Source organism: Physella acuta, unplaced genomic scaffold, assembly GCF_028476545.2.
Source record: "Physella acuta isolate Inbredline_101_S28 unplaced genomic scaffold, ASM2847654v3 ptg000119l, whole genome shotgun sequence".
Lineage (NCBI taxonomy): Eukaryota > Metazoa > Mollusca > Gastropoda > Physidae > Physella > Physella acuta.
In genome coordinates, this window is record NW_026731639.1 from 285,207 (window position 1) to 311,306 (window position 26,100).

General features: G+C 32.6%; 1 protein-coding gene across 47 annotated transcripts in view; it reads left to right on the top strand.

Annotated features, from left to right (window-relative positions):
• The first annotated feature begins 2,904 nt into the window (after positions 1-2,904).
• LOC131934887 (uncharacterized) overlaps positions 2,905-26,100 on the top strand; it is a 38,019-nt gene continuing 14,823 nt past the window's right edge. For 29 of the 47 annotated variants that reach the window (XM_059291089.1, XM_059291099.1, XM_059291081.1 and 26 more), the window contains exons 1-5: positions 2,905-3,015; positions 9,509-10,321; positions 10,498-10,644; positions 15,374-15,447; positions 16,165-16,245. In XM_059291089.1, coding sequence (XP_059147072.1) covers positions 9,544-10,321; positions 10,498-10,644; positions 15,374-15,447; positions 16,165-16,245 — 1,080 coding nt within the window. In that variant the 5' untranslated portion in view covers positions 2,905-3,015; positions 9,509-9,543. Of the gene's footprint in view, positions 3,016-9,508; positions 10,322-10,497; positions 10,645-15,373; positions 15,448-16,164; positions 16,246-19,545; positions 19,655-20,075; positions 20,188-20,717; positions 20,830-21,036; positions 21,137-21,348; positions 21,458-21,879; positions 21,986-22,139; positions 22,246-22,832; positions 22,951-23,167; positions 23,280-23,511; positions 23,633-23,802; positions 23,912-24,065; positions 24,178-24,363; positions 24,473-24,625; positions 24,735-24,853; positions 24,960-25,245; positions 25,361-25,566; positions 25,673-25,830; positions 25,934-26,100 lie in introns of all 47 variants that reach the window. The other 18 variants (XM_059291108.1, XM_059291094.1, XM_059291091.1 and 15 more) reach the window with 18 other exon arrangements.

Below are 26,100 nucleotides of genomic sequence, written 5' to 3' on the forward strand. Positions count from 1 at the left end.
TTGCGCTTTTTAGCGCAATTTCCATTCTGGAGAATTGCGTTTATTAACTCGTCTTTTCTGGGAATGGATGGATGGATGGATGGATGTGTGTCCGCAGCTTTTAAGTCGTATCTCCTCCTCAACGAAGCAATATCGATGACTAGTTCCAAAAGCAATTATGTTAAGCAAGTTACCAGGATGAACATAGGCCATAAAAATTCCGGGTTTCTTTCATGGATTTCCCGGAAAAGCCAAAAAACCTAGACAAAAAGCAGTTTTTGGCCCATATCTCGGCAACCAGACAATTTAGCGACTTGAAACATGTACCAATCGATTTCTGCCATAATTTAGAACAATATTGCCGAAGAAGTTTTCAAAAATATCCTTTCGTTCGGTCACAAATTTTTTTTTTAATTAATTAAAATTTGGACCGAATTAGTAGGCATTTTTTCCAACCACACCACACGCGTCATCACGTTCAATAGCTGCGCCATCACGTTCAATGGCTGCGTCATTACGTTCAGTAGCGAGGCGCGCAATGGTTTTTAGTCATGTAACTCTATTGTAAATAAAACATGTATTTTAACCAATGGTTTTACTAACCCTGCTCTTGATTTACGCTACGACAGAGCTATTTTTAGATAACATAAGGAAATTGCGCTAAAATTGTCACTAGACTTTTTAATTACCTTGTTTTCTGTTTGCGTGCGTTTTTTTTTTTCTGGTTGCGCTTTTTTCTGTTTAAGCTTTTTTTGTTTGCGCTTTTTTCTGTTTGCGCTTTTTTCCCGTTGCGCATCTTTCTGATCAACCTTTCAAACATCTCAGATAAGCCGACCCGCGGCTTATCACTATCATACGCCGCTATTTAGTTTTATTTCCTGCTTTTAAGTAATTCATAATTTGTGAATTCGACAGTACCAATGCTGCCACTGAAAATATTTGCTTAAAAACACTATCAGTAGGTCGTTAAGGACGATAATCCTTTTTTTTTTTAAAAAATACCAATATTAAATTACCGTGAAATGGTAAGTTCATCTGACTTGCTGCCCTCAACTCATGGCAACAATAGTTATGATTAGTTCAACCACCTTTACTGCCCACATTTATCACGCTCATTACATAACAAAACTTAGGATCAAAACAGAAAGCCGACAAGGTGCAAAGGCTGTCGATGACGCATAACGTCAACACAAAATATGGTCGGACAATGCCTACTGAGGAGAGGCCGACCAGAGAATAGCCTACGGCAAAATGTGCCTAAATTTCTTTTATAATTAACTTTTCTACCGCGTATTTAACTAAATACGTAACAAATGTTGAGATTGTTGTGTTAATTATCTTAGAGTATTTTTACTTACAATTGTTATAAATCATAATGCTTTTAACGTCTATAAATAATTTATGCATTCAAAAAATACAACCCACAACAATAAACATAAAAAAATGTACAATTTTTATCAAATTAATAAAAATATTTCTAAAAATATTTTTGTGACTTTTTTTCTGTGACTTTATTTCTGTGACTTTTTTTCCGATAAAATTTTTCCACTGTGACTTTTTTTCCTAGCAAAAACTGTGACTTTTTTCTGTGTTTTTTTTTCCTGTGACTTTTTTTCCGTTCACCGCGTATACAGCCTACAAACATTACATTTAATTAATCCCTAGTTAATTTGCACTCTCTAAATATTTAATACATAAAAGTATTAACAAATATCATTCAAATATATATTTGTGACTTTTTTCCTGTGGCTTTTTTTCCTGTGACTTTTTTTCTGTGTTTTTTTTTCCTGTGTTTTATTTTCCTGTGAATTTTTTTCCTACAATCAAATTTATAATAGGTCTAGGCCTAGTTGACTATTGGCCTTATATCGCACACTTAGGCTAGCCATTGGCCTATGCGGCACACAGCTACGTAGCCAGGTCACGATTGGTTAAAACTTGGGTCTTATGGGAAATATTTCAACAAGGTCAAGGACGCTCCTCTGCAGTCTGTCGTCATTTTCTCCTTTTAAATACAGGAGAACATTGTATCGAATACTACCAATACTAGAATAAAGACGAACGACACATTAACTCGTAATGTTATTAAATCAGAATATCGATATACATTTGAAGCTAACCTTTAAAAACCCTTTACTCAACACAAGGTTTCCAGCGGAAAGATCGTAGATAATTTAGTTATAACTTTTTAGAAAAAGATATAGATCTTGATTCAGTACCGTCTTAAAATCCAAGTTTAGTGAATGTTTCATGTAAAAAATCTTAAGCCCATAGGCCTAAATAGACTGCATTTTCTTTTCGAGCGATGCGGTTTCTGTTTAGCAGAGCGTCGCAAAATATAAGCTCAGTTAATCATATATTAAAACATGCGTATGACAACTAGGACATACATTAGTGCCTGTTGAACCAAAAGGCCATCTGATTTTTTTTCTTAACACAATGGTATTGATCTAGGCTTATTTCATTTACCCCAGCCCCAAACAAAATAGGCCATACTACAAATGTAGCATGGTTTATTTAACTGTGAATGTGATTGTGATTGTCTTCCAGGCTAGGCCTAGGCTAGGCCTGATTTTGAAGATACAGAGTAATACGCATGCGCACATCTTATTTACATTGTTTAATTTTAAATTAGTCGTATGTTGTAATAAAAAATTAAAATAACATAATCTTTAAAATAAAATTATTCGATACTACAAAAAGTTTATTTTATGTCAAATTATACAAAAATAAGATAAAAATTGAAAAACACACATAAATACTGATTTGGAATTCTTTTATGAAAAAATAAAATGTTGATATTATTTTAAAAAATAACAAATTTAAAATAGTATTATGTGTTTTTAAAATATAATAATGTGAAAAGTGTTTAAAATGTTTCCATACAGAGTTATAAAAATAATTCTTTTATTTTGTTAATATCTAAAAAAATTATAGCCATTCCATTATTATCAGTATTCATTAAATCGCCCCACGCGTTACATTGTAAAGGGCATGCTGGTCCTGATAATTAATGGCGGTCAAATTGTGCTAAGGGTAAGTTAAATATATTTTATAATTTTGTTGTCTTAATCCAATTCTTTAGATTTAAGTATAACAGTAACTATGGAATTAAACATAGATTCTAATTGTTTAGCCAATAAAAGTATACATCTAGATATTGCAAATTTGTGTGAAAGGATCATGTTGGTAATCAATACCAAATTCCCTGGGTCATTCCTTTGTGCTGAATTTAACTTATTTTAGATCTATTCTAATCTACAAGTTCATCAGTTACTGAGAAGACAAATCTAAATTCTAGATCTAGATTTAATCTAGATCTAGTCCGTAGACTAGATTTATCATTTCTAGGATAGATTACAGATCTTGATTTTAGTCTAAAGAAGTCTAGTCTAGGTCTAGTCTAGTTGTGTGCTCAGTTACAAAATCAAGTTACAAAATCAAGATCAAGAATCTTGTTTAATCCTAAAAGGATGTAGACTAGATCTAGATCTAGATTTCTAGATCTGATCTAAATGCATGTAAGATCTAAAATTGCATGACATTTTCTCTCGTATTGTACCCCCAACCAATTGGGAAGCTCAGTGAGAATAAATTGCGCCAAAAAATCTGCAAAAAATTTACAGCACCTGAATTCCAACATGTCGACAATTTACGACAATTTACAAGAACTTTGATGGCGACTTGAAATTTAAAAGGAAAAAATTGAGTTTGTATTGTTAAAATGTAGCAGCAAACCTATTTAATATTATTTTGGTTCCAAATAATTTGATAGATCTAGGCTAATTTTACCACACCAGAGATTTGTCAAGTATAGAACATGGAACAACTTTCTATTGTGCCGACTTGAAATTCCAACAAAACCGCCAGAAATACAGCATGTAACTTTTGAGATATCAGAAGAAAATTTCTTAACTAAACAAATAGATCTAGATTCTAGATCCTAAACAAGTGTTGTAAGTTTATTTCTTGATCAATAATCTGGGTCTTGTTGGATTCTCCTAAGGGTATTCAGGATAATTCAATGTAAAAATGATACTAAATTTTAAAATTATAGGCCTACTAAGATGTTTGGGGGAATTTTTATACCAGTATCCGAAAAGAGAATCCTCTTTAAAAAAAAGGGGTGTTCTTTAAAAAAGGGGTGTTAGGATACTGATAGTTAACAAAATACAAACACGGCTGGCTAATTGCAATGCTAACCCTCTCCCTAACCCCAACCTTAGTCCTACCATACGACATACGCCTAACCCTAAATTTCTAACCATAAAATCTGTCGAGATTATCAACCCAACACACCTATTTTATAGAAGTCTATTATCGGACTTGCAATATCTAAAATCATCCAGAAGTTTAATATTTGTGTGTATATATATATAATACTACAATAATATAATAATAATATATAATAAAAATAAAAGCTTTATTACACAAATTATGATACACAATAATCAACACACAAACCTCTCGTTCTATTTAAACACACTCAATTAAGGGCTATAACTATATTCTAAAAGAGGGTACCTGTCATTTTAGCACAAACACACACACACAGTCCAGAAAAGCGACATGTAAGTGATGTAAAAGGTCTAGATAATTTTTTTAATAATATAAAAACATGCCAATTTTTAACATTGCACTTATGACAGCCGCTCACGTTTTCATGTCAGCGGAAGATAATTCCAGTCTCTTTTAAGGGTCTCTGAGTTCACATTAGTGTAGATATCAATCTGCCCATAGCATACGTTATAGTATAAACAATAAGTTCATTTGAATTGTTCTTTAAGAGAATAAAGCATGTACAAAATTTGTTGGTATGGACGCTTATTTTTCATTGTGTGTTCACATAAACCAACTATCATGCATGCAACTTTCTTTGACAGAGTGTGTTCTATCAATAGGCGTACTGTTTTGTAAATATATCATTAAATATGGAGCACTAGGTCTAGTTGAGAACCATAAGAAAATTTCGGACTGATATAAAACTTAACAAACCCCCTTAAATGAAGAGTAGAAGAGGAAGAAAAATCATGTACTGATGTATGCAACACATTTAAATTTAAAATAAGGTCTGGCATTTTGCCGCCTCGCAGCTTTTGCATCTTTCATTTTACCATGACCCCTTATGTGAAAATGTACTTTTTCTTCCTTCTAGTCAGAGGCGTAGCGATGGGGGGGGGGGGGGGGGACATATGTCCCCGGCGCCGACCTTATGTGGTGCCAAAATGGGTTGGAAAAATAATTGAAAGTTTGAGGGGGTGGAAATAAAAAGTTTGAGGGGGGGTGCAATTTCGAAAGTTAAAGGGGAGGGGGGATGGTGTAAATCAAAAGTTTGAGGAGGGGTGCAAATCAAAAGTTTGAGGAGGGGGTGCAAAATCGTAAGTTTGAGGAGGGGGGCGCAAATCAAAAGTTTGTCCCGGCGCCGGGAAGGGTCGCTACGCCTTGCTTCGAGTAGGCCTATAAACTTATGTCAACTCTTAATGATTCTTAGTACACTTTTTATCTTCTTGGTTGGGGGGGGGGGGGGGAATAAAAGTATATAATGTAAGCAATATGGAAAATTTGAAATGGTACTTGGGGTCATTGAGAGTGCATATGTTTATAGCCTTAGTACTAGATCTAGTAACACACATTTTTCAACTATGTGACTTCCAAAAACTTTCAACTAATGTAAATATTTTTGTATAAAATTTAAAAAAAAAAAAGATCTATTATAAAATGTTGCCCTTCTTCAAAGGACAAATACTTCAGTCGAGCCTGAGCCTGGTTCGTGTTTGATATAGCTTGTTTTAGGAAAAATAAAAATGACGTCATTGTGATGTGTGCTCTAGGCTTACTAACTATATTCTGAGCTCAAATGAACTCATTGTGACCTTTCTACCATTTCTTGTTTGGGAGGGAGGGGGGGGGATACCAGCGACAAATTGTAAAAGCGCGACAAATTGTAAAAGCAGTCTACTACTATTAGGCTAAAAGCATAATCTATATATATAATTCTCTTCTGGGATCAGTTAGAAAACAAGCTGCAAGCGCGCCTTTGCAGTCCCCTCTCTTCCTCTCTATCACTATCACTACCACCCCCACCCCACCCCCACATGATCTGGTGAGCGGTGTTCACTCTGTTTACATTTTACAATCATAGAGACGGGTTTGGTGACGGCTATTAGGGGCAGATAATTTAGTTTGAAACGATTTTAAACTTAGAGGAGGTAACTAAGAGGAGGCTGCTTTCACGTGGGGGGGGGGGGTAGTGATTTTAAGCAAATATTTTCAATGGCAGAATTGGTACTGTCGAATTCACAAATTATAAATTACTGAAAAGTAGAAAAAAAACAACTAAATAGCGGCGTATGATACGCAACGGGTCAGCTCGTAACAATAATTGAAGATGTGGCTTGGTTATTATCAAGGTGGTAGTTTCGGCTCCAATGTTTTTTCAAGTAATTCCAAAACACCGTTTAAAAAAATTAAAAGATCCCTTCTAATTCAACTAATTCTTTCAGGATTAGTGTTAAAAATAGATACCTTTTCCATCTTTAAGAATCTAAGACTCATTAGATTGATAACAAAGTGGGCAACTAGATCATTACATTTGTATTAGTTAAATGTTGAAAAAAAAATTCCCTTTTTTTTTTATTTTAAAATCTATTTTTTAAAACCCATTAAATTGTAATTAGAAAGGGCTTTCATTGTTATTTTAGAGTAACAGAAACTTCTTTTATTTAAGATATTAGCAAATGTGGCCATACAATACAGATTTCTTAATTTTAAAAATCTGGAATTTATTAAGAACTCCTGGAAAACTCATGAAATTTATTTTTAGTTTTGGAGCATGAACACTAATTTAAACATTTTTGACCAATATCTAGATCAAGAAAAAAAAAACCAACTCATGATAGATGTACTAGTTTAGTTGAAAAATTTTTTCTCACTTTTCGAGAAAATAAAACAAATGTCAAGCAAATAGTGTCTTGCTATTTATCCATTAATTCCATTGGTGTGTCTCACATTTACTTTTCGTAGTTCTCATGTGTTTTGCATTTTCCTAACACTGTAGAAATCTAGCAAGACTGGAAGGTACCAGGCTGCTAACCCGCACATCTTAAATTAGAATCTTGATTTAGATAATAGGCTTCTAGCATGAATTCCCTTGGCATTGTGCAGACCACAGTATCCCTTCACATTCAGAGGTCATAGAAACACACACAGGTGAACTTCACTTCATTTGCCCCATGGACCGTCGGGTTAAAAAAGGGTACTTTTTATATTACCCAGGATAAAGTACATCAGCACGGATGCTACTTTGTTAAGCAGAAAATAAATACTTAAAATAAGGAAAAAAAAACATGAGACCCTACACACAGGAGGTATTAGTAGTATGCATAGGTTTAGTATATTTTTTTACGAAGTTAAAAAATAGCCAGCTTCTATATCTATATACTACAGCTTAACTTCAAATTTTTTCTTTAAACAACTAACAAATGCTAAAGCTCCTCGTCATAGTCTTATTGTCATAAATATTAAATTCAGCGAGCATCTATATATATAATTCTCTTCATGGGGACCATAGAAGTCACCTTGCAGCTTAGCCACCACCCTCATCCCCCACCCTCATCCCCCCACCTGTCAGGTGAGCTGTGGTTCACCCTGAATGTTTACAATCATAGAGCTGGGTCGGCTATTAGGGCTAGGAACAGATAATTTAGATTTAAAAAAGGGAGGTAATAATTTCTGCCATAACTATTCATTGTCATCAGTAAACTGTCGTCACTCACAGCTGCTTTCACTGAGTTCGCGGGAGGGATGGGGAGGGAGGGTGAGGATAATCGTCTTTACCAGCTACTAATAGTGCTTTTAAGCAAAATATTTTCAGTCGCAGCATTGGTAGTGAATTTATGAATTACTGAAAAGTAGAAACTAAACCAACTAAACAGCAGCGTATGCTAGGTCGCGTGTCTGCTCGTAGTTACTAGTACATGTTTTTAGTCACAGCGCGTAGTGGGATGATCATTTTCTGATTTACTTATTTTTTATATTCACTGTATGAAACGCAAAAACTTTTTGTAAATTTTGCAGAACATTTCTAAAATATTGGTTCGTTTTTGTACCTCCTGCAATCTTGGCAGTTGACATTTTCCTTTTGAAATGTAGGCCTATGTTAACCTAGAAACTAATGACAAAGAAACATCACATTTTCCTTGCTTATTTTTCATTTTAATTTATTTAAAAAAAATGACATTGTTGCTTCCTCTTTGATTTAGTAGGACGGTGAGCATGTTTGAAAATATAAACACACATTTGTATAGGTGGTGGTGAAATGTCTTGACATCAGTGGTTCCACATTATAAAAATAATAAACAATGCATGTTATCTCTGGCAAGGTGTCATATTTGAACTTACGTTCTATCATGAGGACTAGACAAACTTTTCCTTTGCAATTGAACCTGATTCTTAAGTTTAATTGAATGTCCATAATTTGTGGGGTTTTTTAGGGGGGGGGGAGAAAATGTGAAGTCATGGTCTATCTTAAACAATGTTCCTGCTATGGCCTATACTAGGGTTAATGATTTAAAACTTGTGTGAACTCACTGTGTTCCCTTGATTCAGTCTTGTTGGGGGGGGGGGGGGGAGTGCTACACCAGCTATTTTTTTTTAATAACATAATGCTATTCTAAAATTATATAACAACATGGCTTGGCTATTATCAATACTTTTGGCTAATACAGCACCTATTTTTAAATGTTAATTTCAAGTTGAGGTCTGAACTATTTGTTATAAAATCAGCTTAAGTAAAAGCTGATCTCAGCTCTAAAATCAATGCAGGTCTTTTGGCTAAAAGATCGTTAGTTTAGGTACCTTGAAAGAAATTAGTAGTTTGATGTTAAATGCAATTTTTTACACAGTTAAGATAAAATATTAAATTGGCTTCAAAATACATTCAAAGGATATATGCCTGCTGCAGTAGATTAATCCATATGTTGCCCTTGCTAAGAATGTTTCATATACTGTTCTAGAATGTCATCCAAATTTGTCAGTTTATTTTGCTGTTTCAAAATTTATCAGATAAGCCGATTTACTTACCTCATTCATGCCTACCATCCCACGTTTTGTAAAATTGTTCTGTAAAGTTGTTTTAAAAATTGTTGTGTGTTCAGTCACTCTTTTTTTGTAAGTAAAATGCGAGTTCATGCATTAATTTCTGTTTGTTTGTTTCTGACATTTTAATGTTTTCGAAAAAGTTTGCTGCTGAGATTTTGAAAATAAACACTGAATCTTTTAATCAATTTCAAAAATTTTAATTTTTAATTATTAAAGTAATAGCGCAACATGTTTTTTAGGCATGAGTATGTAAGGAAATTAAAAAATAATTAAAATGGCCAAATTTTTTTAAAAGAAAGATTCTTATAAACCAATTTTAAAAATTCGGATGCTCTTGTACTAAAGAGCCTCAGAAAAGCTTTAACCTAAGATAATTAATTGTTACGGTTACTTCTTGATTTAAATTAATAAATCTGTTTTACTCTTTCAGATTTTACAGTATTTAAATGAATAAAAAACAGAAGGATGGATTTTGATTCATCATCCAAGTTTATTCAATCACTGGCTAAATTTCTCCAGTCTTTGTGTAATGGATACGTTGACTTTGACAAAGGAGTGGAAGTTATAGGCCATATTTACATTAATGTTGATAGTGATACTGGCAAAAAGGTTGACTATGTTTTAAATGAAAAAGTGTGTAAAAATGATAATTCCATTACTTTCATCAGCAATAGTTTTCATGCCCAACCAGCAGAAAAACCAAAGCCAATACCTAAGAAGGCAGCAGAACCTGAAAAACAAAATGAAGACACTATTGTTATGGAAGATTCAGGTCAAGCTGTTCCGAACAGCACAAATGTAGGTACTATGGGCTCTTTTAGAAATGCCTCTCCAAGAGCAATGTCTCATGAAGCAGCTTTTGTACCTGGTTCAAAACGACCTCGCACTCCGCCTCATAGGAGAAATTCGGGTAAACACAACAGCCCAGCCATGAAACATGGTATGCCTCAGTCTCCACGGTATCAAGATTCTGGTGGTCCAGCTGCCAAAATGGTCAGATCAGAAATTACCCCTAGTCCTTTAAATAATAGCAACGTTGGTGATGATTATGAAAGCTCAAATGTCTTTCAGTCTGGTGAAGAAGATGATAGTCAAAACTTTTCAGCTAATTTTCTTGAAGAACAAAGTGCTTCAGACATTGATCAAAAGCCAATCATTGATCCTGACATTAGTATTGTTAAAGAGGAATATATGTCAAGTCAACAGAGCAGTTGTTCATATTCTGGCAATAGTCAAACTTCAGGTTAGTATTTTGTTTTTTTGTTTTAGCTGAACATATTTAGTGGTGCAAACATACATCTCATGTGGGGAAATATGTAATTAATAAAGAGATGGCATGGTTCACATATATATAAATTTATTTTCCTTGAGTGCTTTTTAAAAAAAAAAGTATAATTAACAATTTACAAATAATTATAGGACCAGGTCGGGGCAAAAACCAACAGTCCTCGGCATATCCTGTGATGATTCATCCTAATCCTTCCAATTACTCAAATGCTGCTGCTAGTTCTCATCAATCTGATTCATATTCCGGTTCTTCTTTAGAAGGAGCAGGAGATCCCTCTAGTGAGTATTCACTTTTCCCCCCATTTTTGTTTATTGTGGACTTATTTTTATCTCTGCAGGTGTAAGTACATATTTGAAAAGAGGGGCTCCCCCAGGATAGGCTAGTTTTATTTACATGTACCAGTGCAACAATAAAAAATAAAATCATATAATTTAAAGCACCACATTTCAACTTCAGCTAAAATATTTACAACTCTATAGTAGGATAGCACGGATGCGAAATTTAACAGTGCGAAACCATAAAGCATATATTGTGGCACTGTAGATTTGATGCAGAATTCAGATTATAGCCAATTATTTACTTGTGAGAACCTGATCTATTTTTAAAAGATATAATATAAAGTTGCTTTCTAAATTCAGTAAAGATTCTTACTTATTTACTTTAACTTCCTGTAAATGTCTTTAAATCAATCGTTCATATTTTTTACCATGACATGTTTTGTTATTACAAATTTTGAAATTTTGAAAAAAGGCATGTATATCATCATTGTCATTGTTAACTGATGGAACGCAGCATTAACCTTATGCTTACATTTTTATATGGTTTTGTTTAAGTATTATGTTTATCTGTTGGAATATCTTTTGTACTGAAACCTTTTTGTCTGGAATAACCTCCAGGTACATACTATGTAAAATGTACTTGCAATCATTTGTAACATTTTTTAAAAACATACAATCAACATTTTCTTGAACAATTTGTATGCATTAATATTGCCATAACTTTGAATTGGATTTGTCAAATTTTATTAAAATGTCTGAAAAGTTAAATTAAGAAATTATTCAAGATTATATTCGGGCTAAAATATAAGTATTTTTTTTTTTTTAAAAAAAAGGGTTACATGATAGGAATAAAGTATTTTTATCATTACACTGTGTTTGAAGTGATTGGAAAATACATGTAATTAGAAAGATTGTTTTTTTTTGGCTCATAATACGGATTGTATAAAATTACTGCTGTATATAAAAATTTACAAATATTTGAGTAATAAAATTTGTATGAGCTCTTAATTTTTTATGCTGCATCCATTGTTTATACTTGCTCTTTGGTATTCATCTGTGAGTAAACAATCATTCTTCTAATTCTACTAATTATTAGTCGAGACAACCATGCGAGACATGGATATTTACCAAAAGAAATGTTGAAACAAAGTTTTGAAAATTAATTTTGCTTATACCTATACTGACAAGTGTGGTTTAAAATGAATTTGGACAAAACTTAAAATCAGCAATATTTTAAAAGACTAGCTGCCTATTTTGATGGTAACCAGTCCAATTGAGACTTGTCATTTCATTTTCAGTTTATATGGAGGAGTCGGAAGAAAATCAATACAAGCTTTACTCTCAGTCAGAAGACTTCAAAGTACTTGATCATATTGCACCACAGAATTGTCGTGGTAGTGCAAAATTGTCTCAAATAACTCATATAGATGGTTCTGTGAGATATATGTGTGATCGTTGTGGAAAACAGTACAGACATTATCGTGATCTGATTCGTCACAGATATCAGTGTCTGCAGAAAAAAGTCTTAGTTTGTCATGAATGTTCAAAACCATTTTTCCGCTCAGATGCATTGACATATCATATGAAAAAATTCCACAGATGTTGATAGTTAGAAAAAGTATTAAATGCTAACTTTTGTTATTGTAACTTGTAAAACAAAAGTTTTGTGCTTGAATGATGTGATTAGGCCATTTGTTTTTAGGGAATAATAATGGTTTGGAAAGTAGCCCCCCATTTCTTTTTTTTACAATTTCAGTCTTGACATCTCAATCTGACTTTGTTGAGGGTGGCAGCATTTATCTTAAAGCACAACAACCACCATTTGGTGCTGACAAGGTGCAAGTTTTGGATGCAGATGGAACACCTAGATATATGTGTGGGCGTTGTGGAAAATTATTTCGTCATTCACAGCACCTTTCTCGCCATCAATGGAAATGTCTTCATAAAAAATGCTTTGTGTGCTCTAATTGCAAAAAGATATTTTTCCGTTCTGATTCTTTGGCCTATCATATGAAGATATGCAAGACTACCTAATTTATTTTGGATACTTTCCCATCCAATCTCATAATGCAAAAACTCCCAAACTTTTTATTTTCAGTTTTCATTAGATGGTTTTATGGATAGTACAAATTGCTACATTATTTAACCCCTTTCGTGTATTTGGGTGGACACAATTTTTCAGTCAGTAGCATCCTTGTTTTTATTTTCAGTCATGACATCTCTATCCAACATCTTTGTTGAAAATGACAGTGGCATATATAGTAAAGCACTTCAACAACATTTTGGTGCTGAGAAAATTCAAGTAATGGATGAAGATGGAACTCCTCGCTTTATGTGTGGTCGCTGTGGGAAAAAATTTCGCCATTCTCAACACCTTTCACGTCATCAATGGAAGTGTTTGCAAAAAAAGAGCTTTGTATGCTCAAAATGCATTAAAACATTTTTTCGCTTAGACAAAGTCAAAGAACATATAGCAAGACATTTTGTTACTGATGATACTTTTACACATTTTAAAGCTGAGCTGATTGATCCAGCGATCTGATTGAAAAAACTTTATTGTATTAATGTATTTATTAAAAATTATTTCTCAATCTGGCTATGTGATAATTTGTAAAAATGAAATGACTCATCATTTTAAGATATCAATTGTTTTTTGGTGTTTTTTTTTAAAAAAAGGCCATGTTTCTCTAAAGCTCTTGGAAACATTACTGTCATTCAGTTTATCCTTCAGTTATTTAAATTGCCAATGTACTGATTGTTCCTGGAACTTAAATACAAGTAATGTTTCTCCTGTTGGCAAGTTAAGACTGTCTCTTTCTTAATTGTATTTCAGCTGCCTGTCTTGTGAAGAATTCTTTTGCTGGCTTCTCACACGGGCAACATAAGTCTCATTATGGTTCCTACTATAAGAGGAGACGCTCTACTATTGCTAATCACACTTACACTCAAGAAGAGAGGGAAGCAATGGGCAGTTATGCCCTAATTTATGGCTCTACAGCAGCAGCTAGACATTTTTCTGCAATGTATCAAAAGCGCATACCTAGAGAGTCTATTAAAAATTTTGTAACTTTTTTCAAAAAGAAGCAGCAGCAATAGCAGTACGAGTGACTAGCTTGTCAGATGAATTAACCGAGAATTGAATTTGTTTTAAAATGAAATAAGATTGACATTTTATTCACACACTCTAAAATATAAAAATTTGCAAAGTTATATAGGGTTAATGCTTCTTGATAGAGGTCTGTAAAAAACTGAAACATTTTCACTCTTTCAGTTTCCTTTGATCTGGAATCTGCTGAGTTTCAAAATCAGTTTGTTCAAGTCAGAAGAAGATTAAGTGGAGCAAATGAAACATACAGCTATGAAGAGAAATTGCAAATTGGTCAATATGGGATTATTCATGGTGCTACTGCTGCAGCCAAATATTTTACTGAAATTTTAAAGAAGAGAATCCCCAGAACAACTGTTCATGGTTTTATGAAGTTAGCTTCAATAGTCAAGCACAAATAGCTAAATAACATTGTTACACATTATTTCTCTCCAAACTTTTCTCAACAGTTACTTGTTTTACTATATTTTTAATGAGCAGTTATTTTCTGTTAGTTAAATTTTATTACTCATGTAAAACAATCATTGAAGCATTCAGACAACTTTATTGTTAAAAACTCATTGTTATCCAATTTGATTTCTATTTCTAACAAGAAACTATCATACAGTATACATATGGAAGCAAGTGATTTTTAAAATGGTAGCTTCGACTGTTGATCGTAAAGTTTTTATGCTCTACTGTATTTTTAAAATAATATAAATAATTGTCCAAAGTTGTGGTATTGAGAATGCTAAATTTGTATTGAATGCAAATTAATGCTGTATTTGTAATGTGTGGATTTTAAGGCAATATTCTACCTTTATGATTTGTTAAATTCAACATGGTAACCTTCATAATTGTTTGTGTACATTTGTGACGCCTTTAGGAAATGATTTGGTCGACAATAAAAGAATATATTTAATGTACTGTTTTCTGTCTCATTTGAGTGCTTGCTAAAGATTTGAAAACATTAGCACTTTTTACTTCTTTTTAATGACCACTTAGATAACAGATGACTAAAGATTTATCTTTAACACAAATGTTCTCAATGGGCCACCACTGTTAATGTTCAGTATAAATTTAGGAAACTGGTTCAACATTTTAAGATAGGCCAGAGTATATGAGGATCAGCACTTTTTGGCCAAAATTTAAATTTTATAAAGCAAAGCAATACATTTAGTTATTTCACACACTAACCCTTAACAGAAAATGTTTTAAAAGATGTTCTTAAATCATGATGGAGTAAATTTTTTTAAAAATTAAGTAAAAGACGTCAAGATACATAAACTTAAAAAGCCATGTATAGAAATAATACTCAAATATCTATAAGTTAATAAGTATTTATGATTTAGTGAAATCCATCGAAGTCTGTGCATATTAGAGCAGTCGTGTAAAAAAATTGCTTGACCGTCTTACTATTCTTTAGAGGAAAGAACTTGCAAACTAAAATATCACTGCCTTTTAAATCTTTTTACATTTAATTTATTCCATCGTCTCAGGATTTTTCAAATCAATATACTGCATGTTTAAGTTTTTGTTGTATCAGTTAACAATTTTATTTTGTTGCTGCAATTTAAAACATCGTAGCTTATTTGTATGTATAGTTGAGACTAGAAAGTTAAAATAAAATTTAAAATATTTCAGCTCTAACTCGTGCTCAACAAGAAGAATTAGAAATGTACTATAGAAAAGGAACAGATCAACATTTAACATTCTTGGTGAGTTGTTTTTGTATATCTTAAGAAATCACCTTTTCTGGTTTAATTTACATTGGGGTGAGGGTTTTACAGAATAGAGCATTATTCCGTAGCAGGGTGTTAGTAAACTCAAAGAAATTTATTGTACCACAGTAATTGTTGCGAAACAGCTCACTTTGAATAATTTGTGTACTTATTATTTTTTAAGTTTTATATGGAAACTGCAGTTGCGGCATTTATGTCCATCCATAATTACTTCAGTGTCAATTTTACTTCAAAAGTTCAGAGAGGGATACTAGCAATTTCAGGCAACAGAACATGTAGGCAGCCATTTGTATGTCCCCTGCGTAAGCCGAGGCTCATCCAGGCTTACCTCCTTTTTAAAAACTTCACTTCTCTGAATAAACTGACTGAAATTGATGTGCCAGAAAAGCACTTTTTTGGGAGGGTAGTGGGGTAGAAAGTTATTTCCTCTCTTTAGTTTTCATTCCTAAAAATAATGTACTTGGTTGTTTAAAATTTATGCACTAATCCACAAAATGACACATACAAAACAGTTACTCTTGATGCTAGGCTGTTCTTTAAATAGTAGCCTGTTTTATAACTATAATAAAATTTATAATCCAACATCAACTCAATCCCCATAACCAAGACATAGATGATGGTGTTTTATTTTTATATAGATTAAGCATACTTAATACTTTTACAGTCTAATTATTATGTATTTATTTTTTGCAGCGCAATATGCGTGAGGCTCACGCTATGTACCCATTTACGGGTAAGCGTGATAAAGAACTTTTTGACAAAGCCCTAGCTGAGGTAGGTGTGAATATTTTTGAAACAAAAAGAACTGATCACATACAAATTCAGCTTGCTTTTAAAAATCTTGAATTCTAATTGTTTTCAAAAGGACTAAAATTTGAAAAATTTTTTTCTCCCTTTAAAAAAAGAAATTAAAACAGCAAGCTGCACATGTGGTCATTACTATTCATCAATTTTAAGCAACAAAAAACTTATGAATGTTAACTCTGCACCTGTTATAAGTTAGCTTCCTTTATCTTACTTATTTCTTTCATTTAAAAAGAAATCTCAAACTATTTAAATACACATTCAATATAATAGTTATACACATTTAATAAAATAGCTATTTAAAAGATAATGGTAAAATTGATGAATAGTTAAATGTTCTTATTAATTGCTTTAAAATGTAACATCACATTTTCTTTTATCAGAATCATTTGTTTGGAAAAATTGAAATAACTAAATAGTCAGAAAAAAATTCCTTAAAGTATATACCTAATTTTGTTCAAAAACACTGCAAGGAAGATGTGATGTGTATTTTTAAATATATTTGTTAGTTAATACTTAATTAGATTGATATAGATGCTCTTGTTTCACGCATGGAAATTAATTTTAAGCTGTTCCAATAGTTTTATGTTTGATTTTGATCATAAGTAGTACTAAGCAATCTTACAGCAAGAATAATAAAGACATACATTTCACTTTGATTGACAACTGCAGAGATACAGCTCAATTTATAAAACTCTGAAAGCTGAGACAAATTAACATTATCAGCATTGTGTATTGTACCATATTAGTCAAACACAGTAGCATAAACATAGGTCTTCACTTTCTCACCCCCCCCCCCCCCCCCCTTTTTTTTTTTTTAAAGATGGCTTTATCTCTGAAATTGATCAAGCTTAATACTGTTTACTTGTTCATATGCTATTTTTCTTATAAATAGCTGTAAAAAAAATTCCGTTAAAAGTGGGTCATAGTTTTTTTTTTTTAAATTATGCTGTGTAGTCTAAATATTAGAATATAAATAAACATTAGTCAACAGAAGCAATTTAACCAACCTAATAATTAAGGGTCATATTTCAAGTCTTTGCTTATCAGGTTGAAAAATTGTCAGTTTTTTTAAAAATAGTTTTTTAAGACCATAAATAAATTACTCCAAAATTATTACTTTTTATAATATATATTTATTTTTTATCCCATCCCCTTACTGTTAAGCCAAAAAACAGACATATGAACAAGTATTTCCAGTATACATTAATTTTACCAAAGCATCACACTTCTGGTTTACAGATTTTGATATTGGCTTGTATTGACCCTAAATAAATACAGTTAACGAACAGTGGGAAATTTTCTGATATTATAGTTACTAAGTATCCCATTTATACAAAACATTTTTACTATGTCAAGGAACCATAAATTATTATAAATTTATCATTTTGAAAAAAAAAATTCCTAAATTTAAAACTTTTTAAAGCCAATACTTGAGTCTGTATTGTCAACTGTTATTGAATTTTTCTGATTTTAATTTTATATTATTATTTATATCATGTGTGCAAGTTGCTGAAAAAATTCGAGGAATATTGTTTAAAAAAAACACTTCAAAGCAGACTTGCATTATATGATAAGCATAAGAATGTATTAATTGATGAGTATAATTAATAATATCTAAATACAACTGATTAATTGACACATAGGGAGAAAGTGGGGGCGGGGTATGTTTTATTGCACAGAATGTTTTATAAATATCAGTTGTGTATGGATGCCATTAAATGTAAAACTCACTGGTTTTCAACAATTGATTTATATGGGATAAATTATACATTGAGTTTTGCATTTATTAAATTAATTAACAGTATAGTTACATTTGGTAACCATGCATTCAATGAAACAAGAGCAACTATATTTAGGATAAAGAGCCCTTTTGATTTTGGTGCTGTGGTGAAACAAAAAGTTCAAAACTTGATAGTGGAATCAAAATTTAATCAAAATTTATCACGAAACCATTTCGGACCATTTTATTTTTTGACACAAAAAGTAATACTAGTTCCTTTTGGTTGTAATCCCTTACATCAGTCCAATATATTCTGAGCACCTTGTGGTCTTTTATAGTTTAGGTCTTTGTTAGGTCTATTTTTCTTCTAAGCTGTATTAGAGGTCTCATTCTTCTTGTTGAAGTTGTGCATTTTAAATGCACTGTTCTTTCTTGATTTGTCTTGAGCAGTGAATTGAAGCTAGTTCTTACTGAGAATTTTCATGCTGGACAAAATTTACTTTTTATCAGTTTTACACTTTTTCTGCTTGGTTATTTGATACAAAATATGATTAATAGTTGCTTTTAATAAATGTTAGAGGACTTAGTTTCATTTTACAAACTTGGAGGAGGGCATGTTTAGGCTTCAAGAGGTAAGTCATTTAAAGGAATAACCAGGGTTAGGAATGCCCTGACCTCCAATTCTCACTTGAGATCACCTCCCAAACCAGCTAGTTCGACGAATGCCTTTGCTTTGTGGAAATACAACTCGCCTAACTGAATATCTATATTGCAATGCGAAAGCAAAGATGGCATACAGGCGCAAGGCCAGCTCTGGAAAAAGAAGTAAGTTTTTTTTTTGATACATGTGGAGTCCAATCATTATCAGTTGTCATACTAAAAAAATCATTTTTTTTAAAAAAAGCTGCCTGGTTTTTTTTTTTACTACCTCTGCTGTTGAATATCTGATGTGCTACAGTTTGATGCTACTACTATAAAGTGTATTATTTTTTCAATGTGTTGCTGCTCAATGGGGGTGTTGGAGGGGATGTACATGATCCAACTTTTGAACATAATGATCTTGTATTTCTTAGGTTATCTCTTTTTCAACATTTAGAAAAAGGTCTTGTTCATTTTTTTGGATAAGTTAATCCGTATGTTGGTTCGCCTCTATACATTGTTGAGATGTGACAATAGTTGTTAAACATTCTAGTGCTCTTGATAGCATTGTAGTGGATCAGTTTTTCTGTATTCTTTTATTTGTAGACAGAAGGGCTCTTTAATAGGCTTGGTATAAAAAGTTCTTTTAAACAGTTATGCAATGTTTTATGGCAGATGTTTTTGCGGATTCCTATTTTGTGGTATGACTATCGGCGCACTCGAGTTTATTTTTCAAAAAACTGTCGTGCTAAATTGTCTTACAGGAGGTGCAGAGATAAAAGTAAGTTAATTGCATAATACGGAGCTAAGCATTGAAAAAAGTTTGTTCTTGCCAAAAACTGTGCTGAAATAAAAAGGGGTCAAAATATTAACACAGAAAACTTAAGTGCTCATTCTGTTTGTGGCAGCTTTTACAACGTATGCCTCTGCTAACTTATCAAAGTTCAAGTTATTTGGAAAAGTATGTCTACAAAAACTGCATGGCTAAAATATCTTTAAGACGTTGCAGATTCAGAAGTAAGTAGTACATGGACATTTTCTGTGTTACCTGACACTAAAAGGGCTCATTTTCCTACCATAACTTAAAAAACAGACTTCTGTTGAATGTTAGACTCAGATGATGTTACTACCCTTCTTATTCAGTTATTTCAAAGAATGCCACTTCTTATTCATGAGCCTTTGAGAGTTGAAGCAATATTTTATACCAACAGTATGAAGAAGATGTCTTTGAGGCGGTGTAGATTGAAGGACTGCAGTGAGTTAATTTGTATATTGAATGTTTATATCTACAACGAAAAAGAGGATTTCTTGTCGATAACTTCCCACAGCACTGATTTTTCCAATGTAAAAACATATCAGTATTGGGTATTAAGATGGAATGATACTGGAAAGCTGTAGTGAAGATACATATCCTAGTACTTGAATGTTTTTGTCCCAGCTTTTTACAAGAATCCCACTTTTGCGCTACAATTTGGAACGCACACAAGCTGTCATGTATGTAAATACTATGAAGCAAGTGCAAAGGATGAGGAAAAAGTCTTTTTTCTGTAGTAAGTATGCCCTGTTTCAATATTCCCTTCTATAATGGCTCATCTGGCATAGTTTCTTCAAGACTCTGGTTTGTGTAAGGGATTACATAAAAAGTATGTTTGTAGGACCGCTCTTGAAAGTGGCAGGCGTAAGAAATAGTCTTTTTATTACTTGTATCAGCTTTTTGGGCGTATGCCTCTGTTGCGGGAGAATGCTTTAAAAACAGAGAACATTTTCTACGAGAATGCTAGTCGAAACTCAAGGCGATGGCGTCATAAGTGGGTGCGGTGTGAAGGTGAGTTTACTTATTGACCCATGTATTTGGTGTTTTTACTTGCAAGCAACCTAACGAGGTATATTTGATTTGTGATGGAAGGGATTGCAAACTTCTCCCCTCTCATAGTTCATTGTCCTTAAAAAGTAAATGGCAATCTAAACAAAATCGCGTCAAAATTAACATTCTTCATTCTTTTGGTTATCTTTGTTTTTTTTTTTTTTTTTTTTTTACTTGTTCTCTTAAAAAAACAACCAAATTACTCTAACACACCAGCTTTTCCTTCGTATGCCTGTTCTCAAATACCACTCAAAAAGAGCTTTGGAGACTTTCTATATTAATGCAACTCGGAAAATGCAAAAAAGACGTTTGAGGGCTACTATTACAGGTAAGTAAAGAATCAAGTGATAGTGTTGGGAATTCAACCAGATTCCAAGACGTACATTTCTTGATACAGAGCTTATTAGTTCTGACATCTTTTCTTCAAGTCAGCTTGCTTGTATAATAATTCATTAGTGGAAAAAATCACCACAGTACTGATTTTCTTCACTTTTTAAGTGATGAGCTACATGCAAAGAAAACTTGTTCGTCACAGATTTTGAAACGATTGCCTATCCTGAAGTTCTCATGCATGCGAGCTCAGCACTTCATGTATGTTAATTCCATGAGAAAACTTCAACTTAGGCGTCAGCGGGGTGAGTTATATTGGAATTTGTTACTTAACAGTGGATTTTCAGTTGTGTTGTTGACTTTGCTGCTTGGTTTAATCTGCGAAGTTGTTTGTAAGTCGGATTTCCTCTTTGGCTCATGAAGTGTTGGCTTATTTGAAGTAACTGGTAAACCTGCCATATTAAAAGGGCTTTGAATTAGTTTGACTTTCTTAGTTTCTGTTTTGTCTATCATTCAGCTTTTTCAACGAATGCCATTTCTTATGACAAGATATCATTCAGTAAGGGAGAATTTCTATATTAATAGTATGCGACGGATGTACAGGGATAGAGATCGATTTCAGACAAGTATGTAATTTATGAGTTCAATTTTGTTTGATTTCAGTTTTTTTTACCATGCTAAACTATGTGCAATCATTCCAGTGATTGTTGGTTGAACACTTGTAAAAATAAGGCATTTATAAAATTACTGTAACTCTCTGATCAACTGTCTAATTTATAATCAGTAAATCATCAATATTTGGGTTTGTCAGTATTTGCGACTGTCCCTTTAAGTAATGCATTAAGCTGTCATGTAAAAGTTTAGTCAATAAATGTTGGTGTAATGTCATGAGCATCAGTAAAATAGAAGTTTCTCTGTTAAAAAAGAACTTGTGTTTGATAATTTTCTAAATTGCATTAATTAAGCATCTATGCATCAAATCAAAAGTGAAGTGAAAATATTTGTGAAGTTAAAATTCAACACAAGTTTTTGTTGTGTACCTTTGTAGTTATTTAGGCGACTTCCTGTGCTTCGTTTTGAACCAACACGGTGCAGTGAAATAGTCTACAAGAATGGTATGATGAGGTTATCTCGTGCTAGGCTAAAAGACCAGGGTATAGTATTATTTTCTCTATGCTGAACTGATCTTCCCTTCTAATTTGAAATAGAAAGTATTGAACTATCCATACATCAAAACAAGGGGAATATTCTGTTTTGTTGTTCATTGAATGTAAGTGGTTTAAATTTGTTGTCAACCTTCTTGTATAGTTGTTTCGACGGCTGCCAATACTTCATCTGCACTCAGCTCGCTGTAGAGAAGTAGTCTACATGAACATTATGAAGAAGTTATCGCGTGCTAGGATAAGATACCAGGGTATAGTATTTTGCAAAAAAATAGAATCATCTTAATTTACACAGGAGCTGCTATTCTAACTGGCTCAATTTGTTTTAAGCAAAATACTGATCTTAAGCAAACTAACTTTTAAAAGCTTCAATTGAGAAACAAGGGTTCAAAGCTCGTTATGTATTTAATTTAAGCACTGTTTTTTTTTCTCTAAATCATTTCAGGCCCTTATTATGAAAATTTCTGACACTCCTACTTTTATTTGGAGGGTAAATTAATAAAAAAAAAGTGTGCAAAAAAAAAAGCAAATCTAATAATTGGTATATTACTTTTTCTTACAAGTCAACAGAATTCAAGCTGTGTCATTTATTTAAATAGCATTAGTAGCTCCTGAATTTTTCGTTTGGTATCCCTGGTCGTATTTATGGCATTATTGAGAATTTCTGCTTTAAATTTTACTCATCAACAATGAATGAAAGATATAATAAAGTGGTGCTGAGAATAGTGAAATAATTTAAGCAATGGAATTTCAAACAGTTTAACCAGAACAGTCATTATCAAATGGTGCTCTTCATACAGTACATCTTAATCTATATATAAAAACATTTGCTTCTTAGTTGTTCAGACGTATGCCTTTGCTGAAGAATCATTGTGGGCACATAGAAGAATACTTTTATACTAATAGCTATCAGAAAATTCGTAGAAGAATAGCTAGGAAAAAAGCTTTAGATGAAGGTAAGTTTGAAACAAATTAAAGGTTTAATCTTATAAATTTGTAAATTTTCCTGGAGGAAGGGGGGGGGGGGGGGGGGAGATACTAAAAATAACTGCTTCACCACAGTGTTTTATATTTAATTAAGGTAGTTTTCTTCTGTTCACCTGATCAAAACATTTGGGCTCAAGTATACTTACTATTTCAACTTTTTCACCTAAAGTCTTTCTATTCTCCCAGTTGCTTCGGCGAATGCCAATTCTAAAATTTAAAGTTGGTTTTACAAGGCAGCACTTTTTTAGAAATTGTTATCAAAAGAATTATATGAGAAAGAAAAGGCCCAGTTTTAAAGGTGAGGTACAGGGTTACGGTTGAATTTCTAAATCTAAAATTTTTAAGGAATAAGCGTACATTTTGTCTGGTAAATTCTTTTTAAAAAATGTCATTTTTAGTTGGTATTTCACCTAAGTTTGTGTACCACAGTGCAGCAGAAGAGGCTCTTGCTTTCCTTTCTGTTCCATATTTTAATGAATAAGGTTCTCGTGAGTTTTGAATTTCTTTTTCTTTTATTCTATTGCCACAAGCTGGTTTCTAGGATGCCTTTTTTAAGATTTGACCTAGTCAGGGCCACAGATATTTTTTATCACAATTCTAGAATAAAATTGCATATGAGAAGATCTAGGTCAACTGCTGTGGAGTTAAAAAGTGAGTTTTTAAATTAACCTATATTGCAGTGCATAATGGCCACATTTGCTAACGTCTTCCTCTCATTAATATTGACATTACAGCACCTTATCAAATTAAAAATGTGCAGTTTGGAAGCTGCTTTAAAAATATTCTTGAACACAACACTTAAGATATTGTATTATGTGCAGTTGTTATCCAGAATTCCAATTCTCCGAGCTATCCAAGAGAGAGCTTCTGAATATTTATATATTAATGGTTATGCTAGAGTGCATTATAACAAAAGGATGAATAAGACAAGTAAGTTTGTGGTTAGTAGTTCTTGCTACTGTTATTTATGTTAAATGGATTACGATCTGATTGGAACTAGATATTTTTTGTTCACCAAGCTGAAGTAAAGTGACTCATAAAACTCTCCAGTCCAATGGTTATATTTGTATTTGGTTTCTTCCAGCTTGTCTTTCGAATACCAATCATAGCACATCAAATGGCACGAGCTGCTGAACTTCTTTACGCTAATTCCAAGTCTAGAATAGTATATTGGCGAGCAAAAAAAAAATCAGTTGGTATGTTTTATTAATGCATTTTTAGCATAACAGCAAGTTTCCATTTTGTTTCATATTCTATGGATATTATGGATCTTTTAATTGCAGTTAATACATCTTGGTTCCACATCTCTTGTTTTGGAATTCCTTGATTTCACCCTAGCTTCACCCCTTAATATCACTTGTTTACTTAGTTCTTAATTTTAGTTATTCCAGAGGATGCCTATCTTGTATTGGGACAAAATACGTGTGTCTCAAAAATTCTATCACAACAATATGTCACGGCTTGGCATGATGCGTATGTCTCAAAGGCACAGTGAGTAAAATATAGTTTGGCCTTTAATAAATGCAAGTCAAGCCAGACATCCTATTCCTTTATAATTTTCTTTTTGTCAAGTCTTGAATGAGTTTTACCACACATTCTGAACATTCATTGAACATCTGATCCTATTAAATTGTAAATTTACAGTTGTTCCGTCGAATGCCTGTTCTAAAGTATAATAAAATTTGGACAATCGAAAAGCTTTATCACAACAGTAAATCTCGCCTAGGCATGAAAAGAATGTACAAACGCTATGGTGAGTAAAGAGGATATGACAAATCTGTTTTTGATAGTTTGTTCCCCAAGGTACCAAATTTGAAAGGTGAAAAGCTTGTAAATACAAACTTTTGAAATGAAAAACATCCTAATCAACAGTTTTTCAGGCGTTTACCAATTTTAAAAAGAGCTCAAGACAGATCTGAGCAATTATTTTATGCAAGATGTATGTCTAAAAACTCAATGAGATACTGGCGTAACAAAAGTAAGTTTGTTGTTTAACTGGTTTCTAGTCTTGTCAAAGGAGTTTGTGACTTTATTGTTGGGGGTATTGTCGGTATATAGTTTTTGTATTAATAGTTGATTGTTAGTATATTTCTATTTCCATATTTTTTCAACTAAGATGAAAGTAGCTTGTTTGAAAACTTCACACCAAAAGCTATCTAAATGAAAACTATTGATGCATTTTGAACTATCCACATGCACAAGGACTCTTGATCTTCATAAAGGCTGTAATGTAGTTCTTATTTAGTTTTACTTTCTTGCTATAGCTGTTTCAAAGAATGCCATTTTTGAAAGGAGACAATAATAGAGTAGCTGGACACTTTTTACATATTTGTCGCTCCAGAGTAAATATGAGGGCACATCGCCTTAGAGCTCAATTAAGTAAGTTTTTTCTCAGTGCTAAGTATAAGGCTCAGGTTTTTTAGTAATTTGTTACAGCATTGCACATTGTGTCAATTGGTACTGTCATCGTAACTTAGAAATACCTTAAAAATAAAATTCCACTGTCCAAGACACCATACATGGCCTCATCATAAGGGTGGTTTTTCAAAATTTTATATTTATTTCACTTCAATACTATTTCCCAGTTGCTCCATCGATTACCTATGTTAAAATGGGATTCTGTAACTGCAGCTCATTTACTTTATGTAAACAGTAAATCCAGAAGATCGATGAGAACATTCAGGTTAAGAAGTAAGTTTAAAAGAAGCTGTTATTTAATAATCCTTACAAAAAATTTAGTAACATCTTTCGGTTAAACGTAAAAATTTAAGACACTTTCAAGGACCACAGCATCAAAATAATTTCACCCTATCAAAATAAAGTCTGAATTTTTTTTAAAACATGGTCAGTTGTTCAAAAGAATGCCTCTTCTATCTTGGCAACAAATGCGTTCTACTGAGTATTTCTACATGAATTGCCAAAGCCGTAGACAGAGGATGAGAAATAAGGAAAGTGAGTCAGTTTCTACACTCATTGTTCTCTTAGGTTTTCTTTTTGTTCTTGATTGTGCATTTACTAGTTTTAAAAAAAGACTGCTTGGAGTTTTAAAATGGATTGATCGTCTGGATTTTGGCTCTAATTTTTTTTATTAGTTTGGGCTCTTTATCCTTTATAATCTG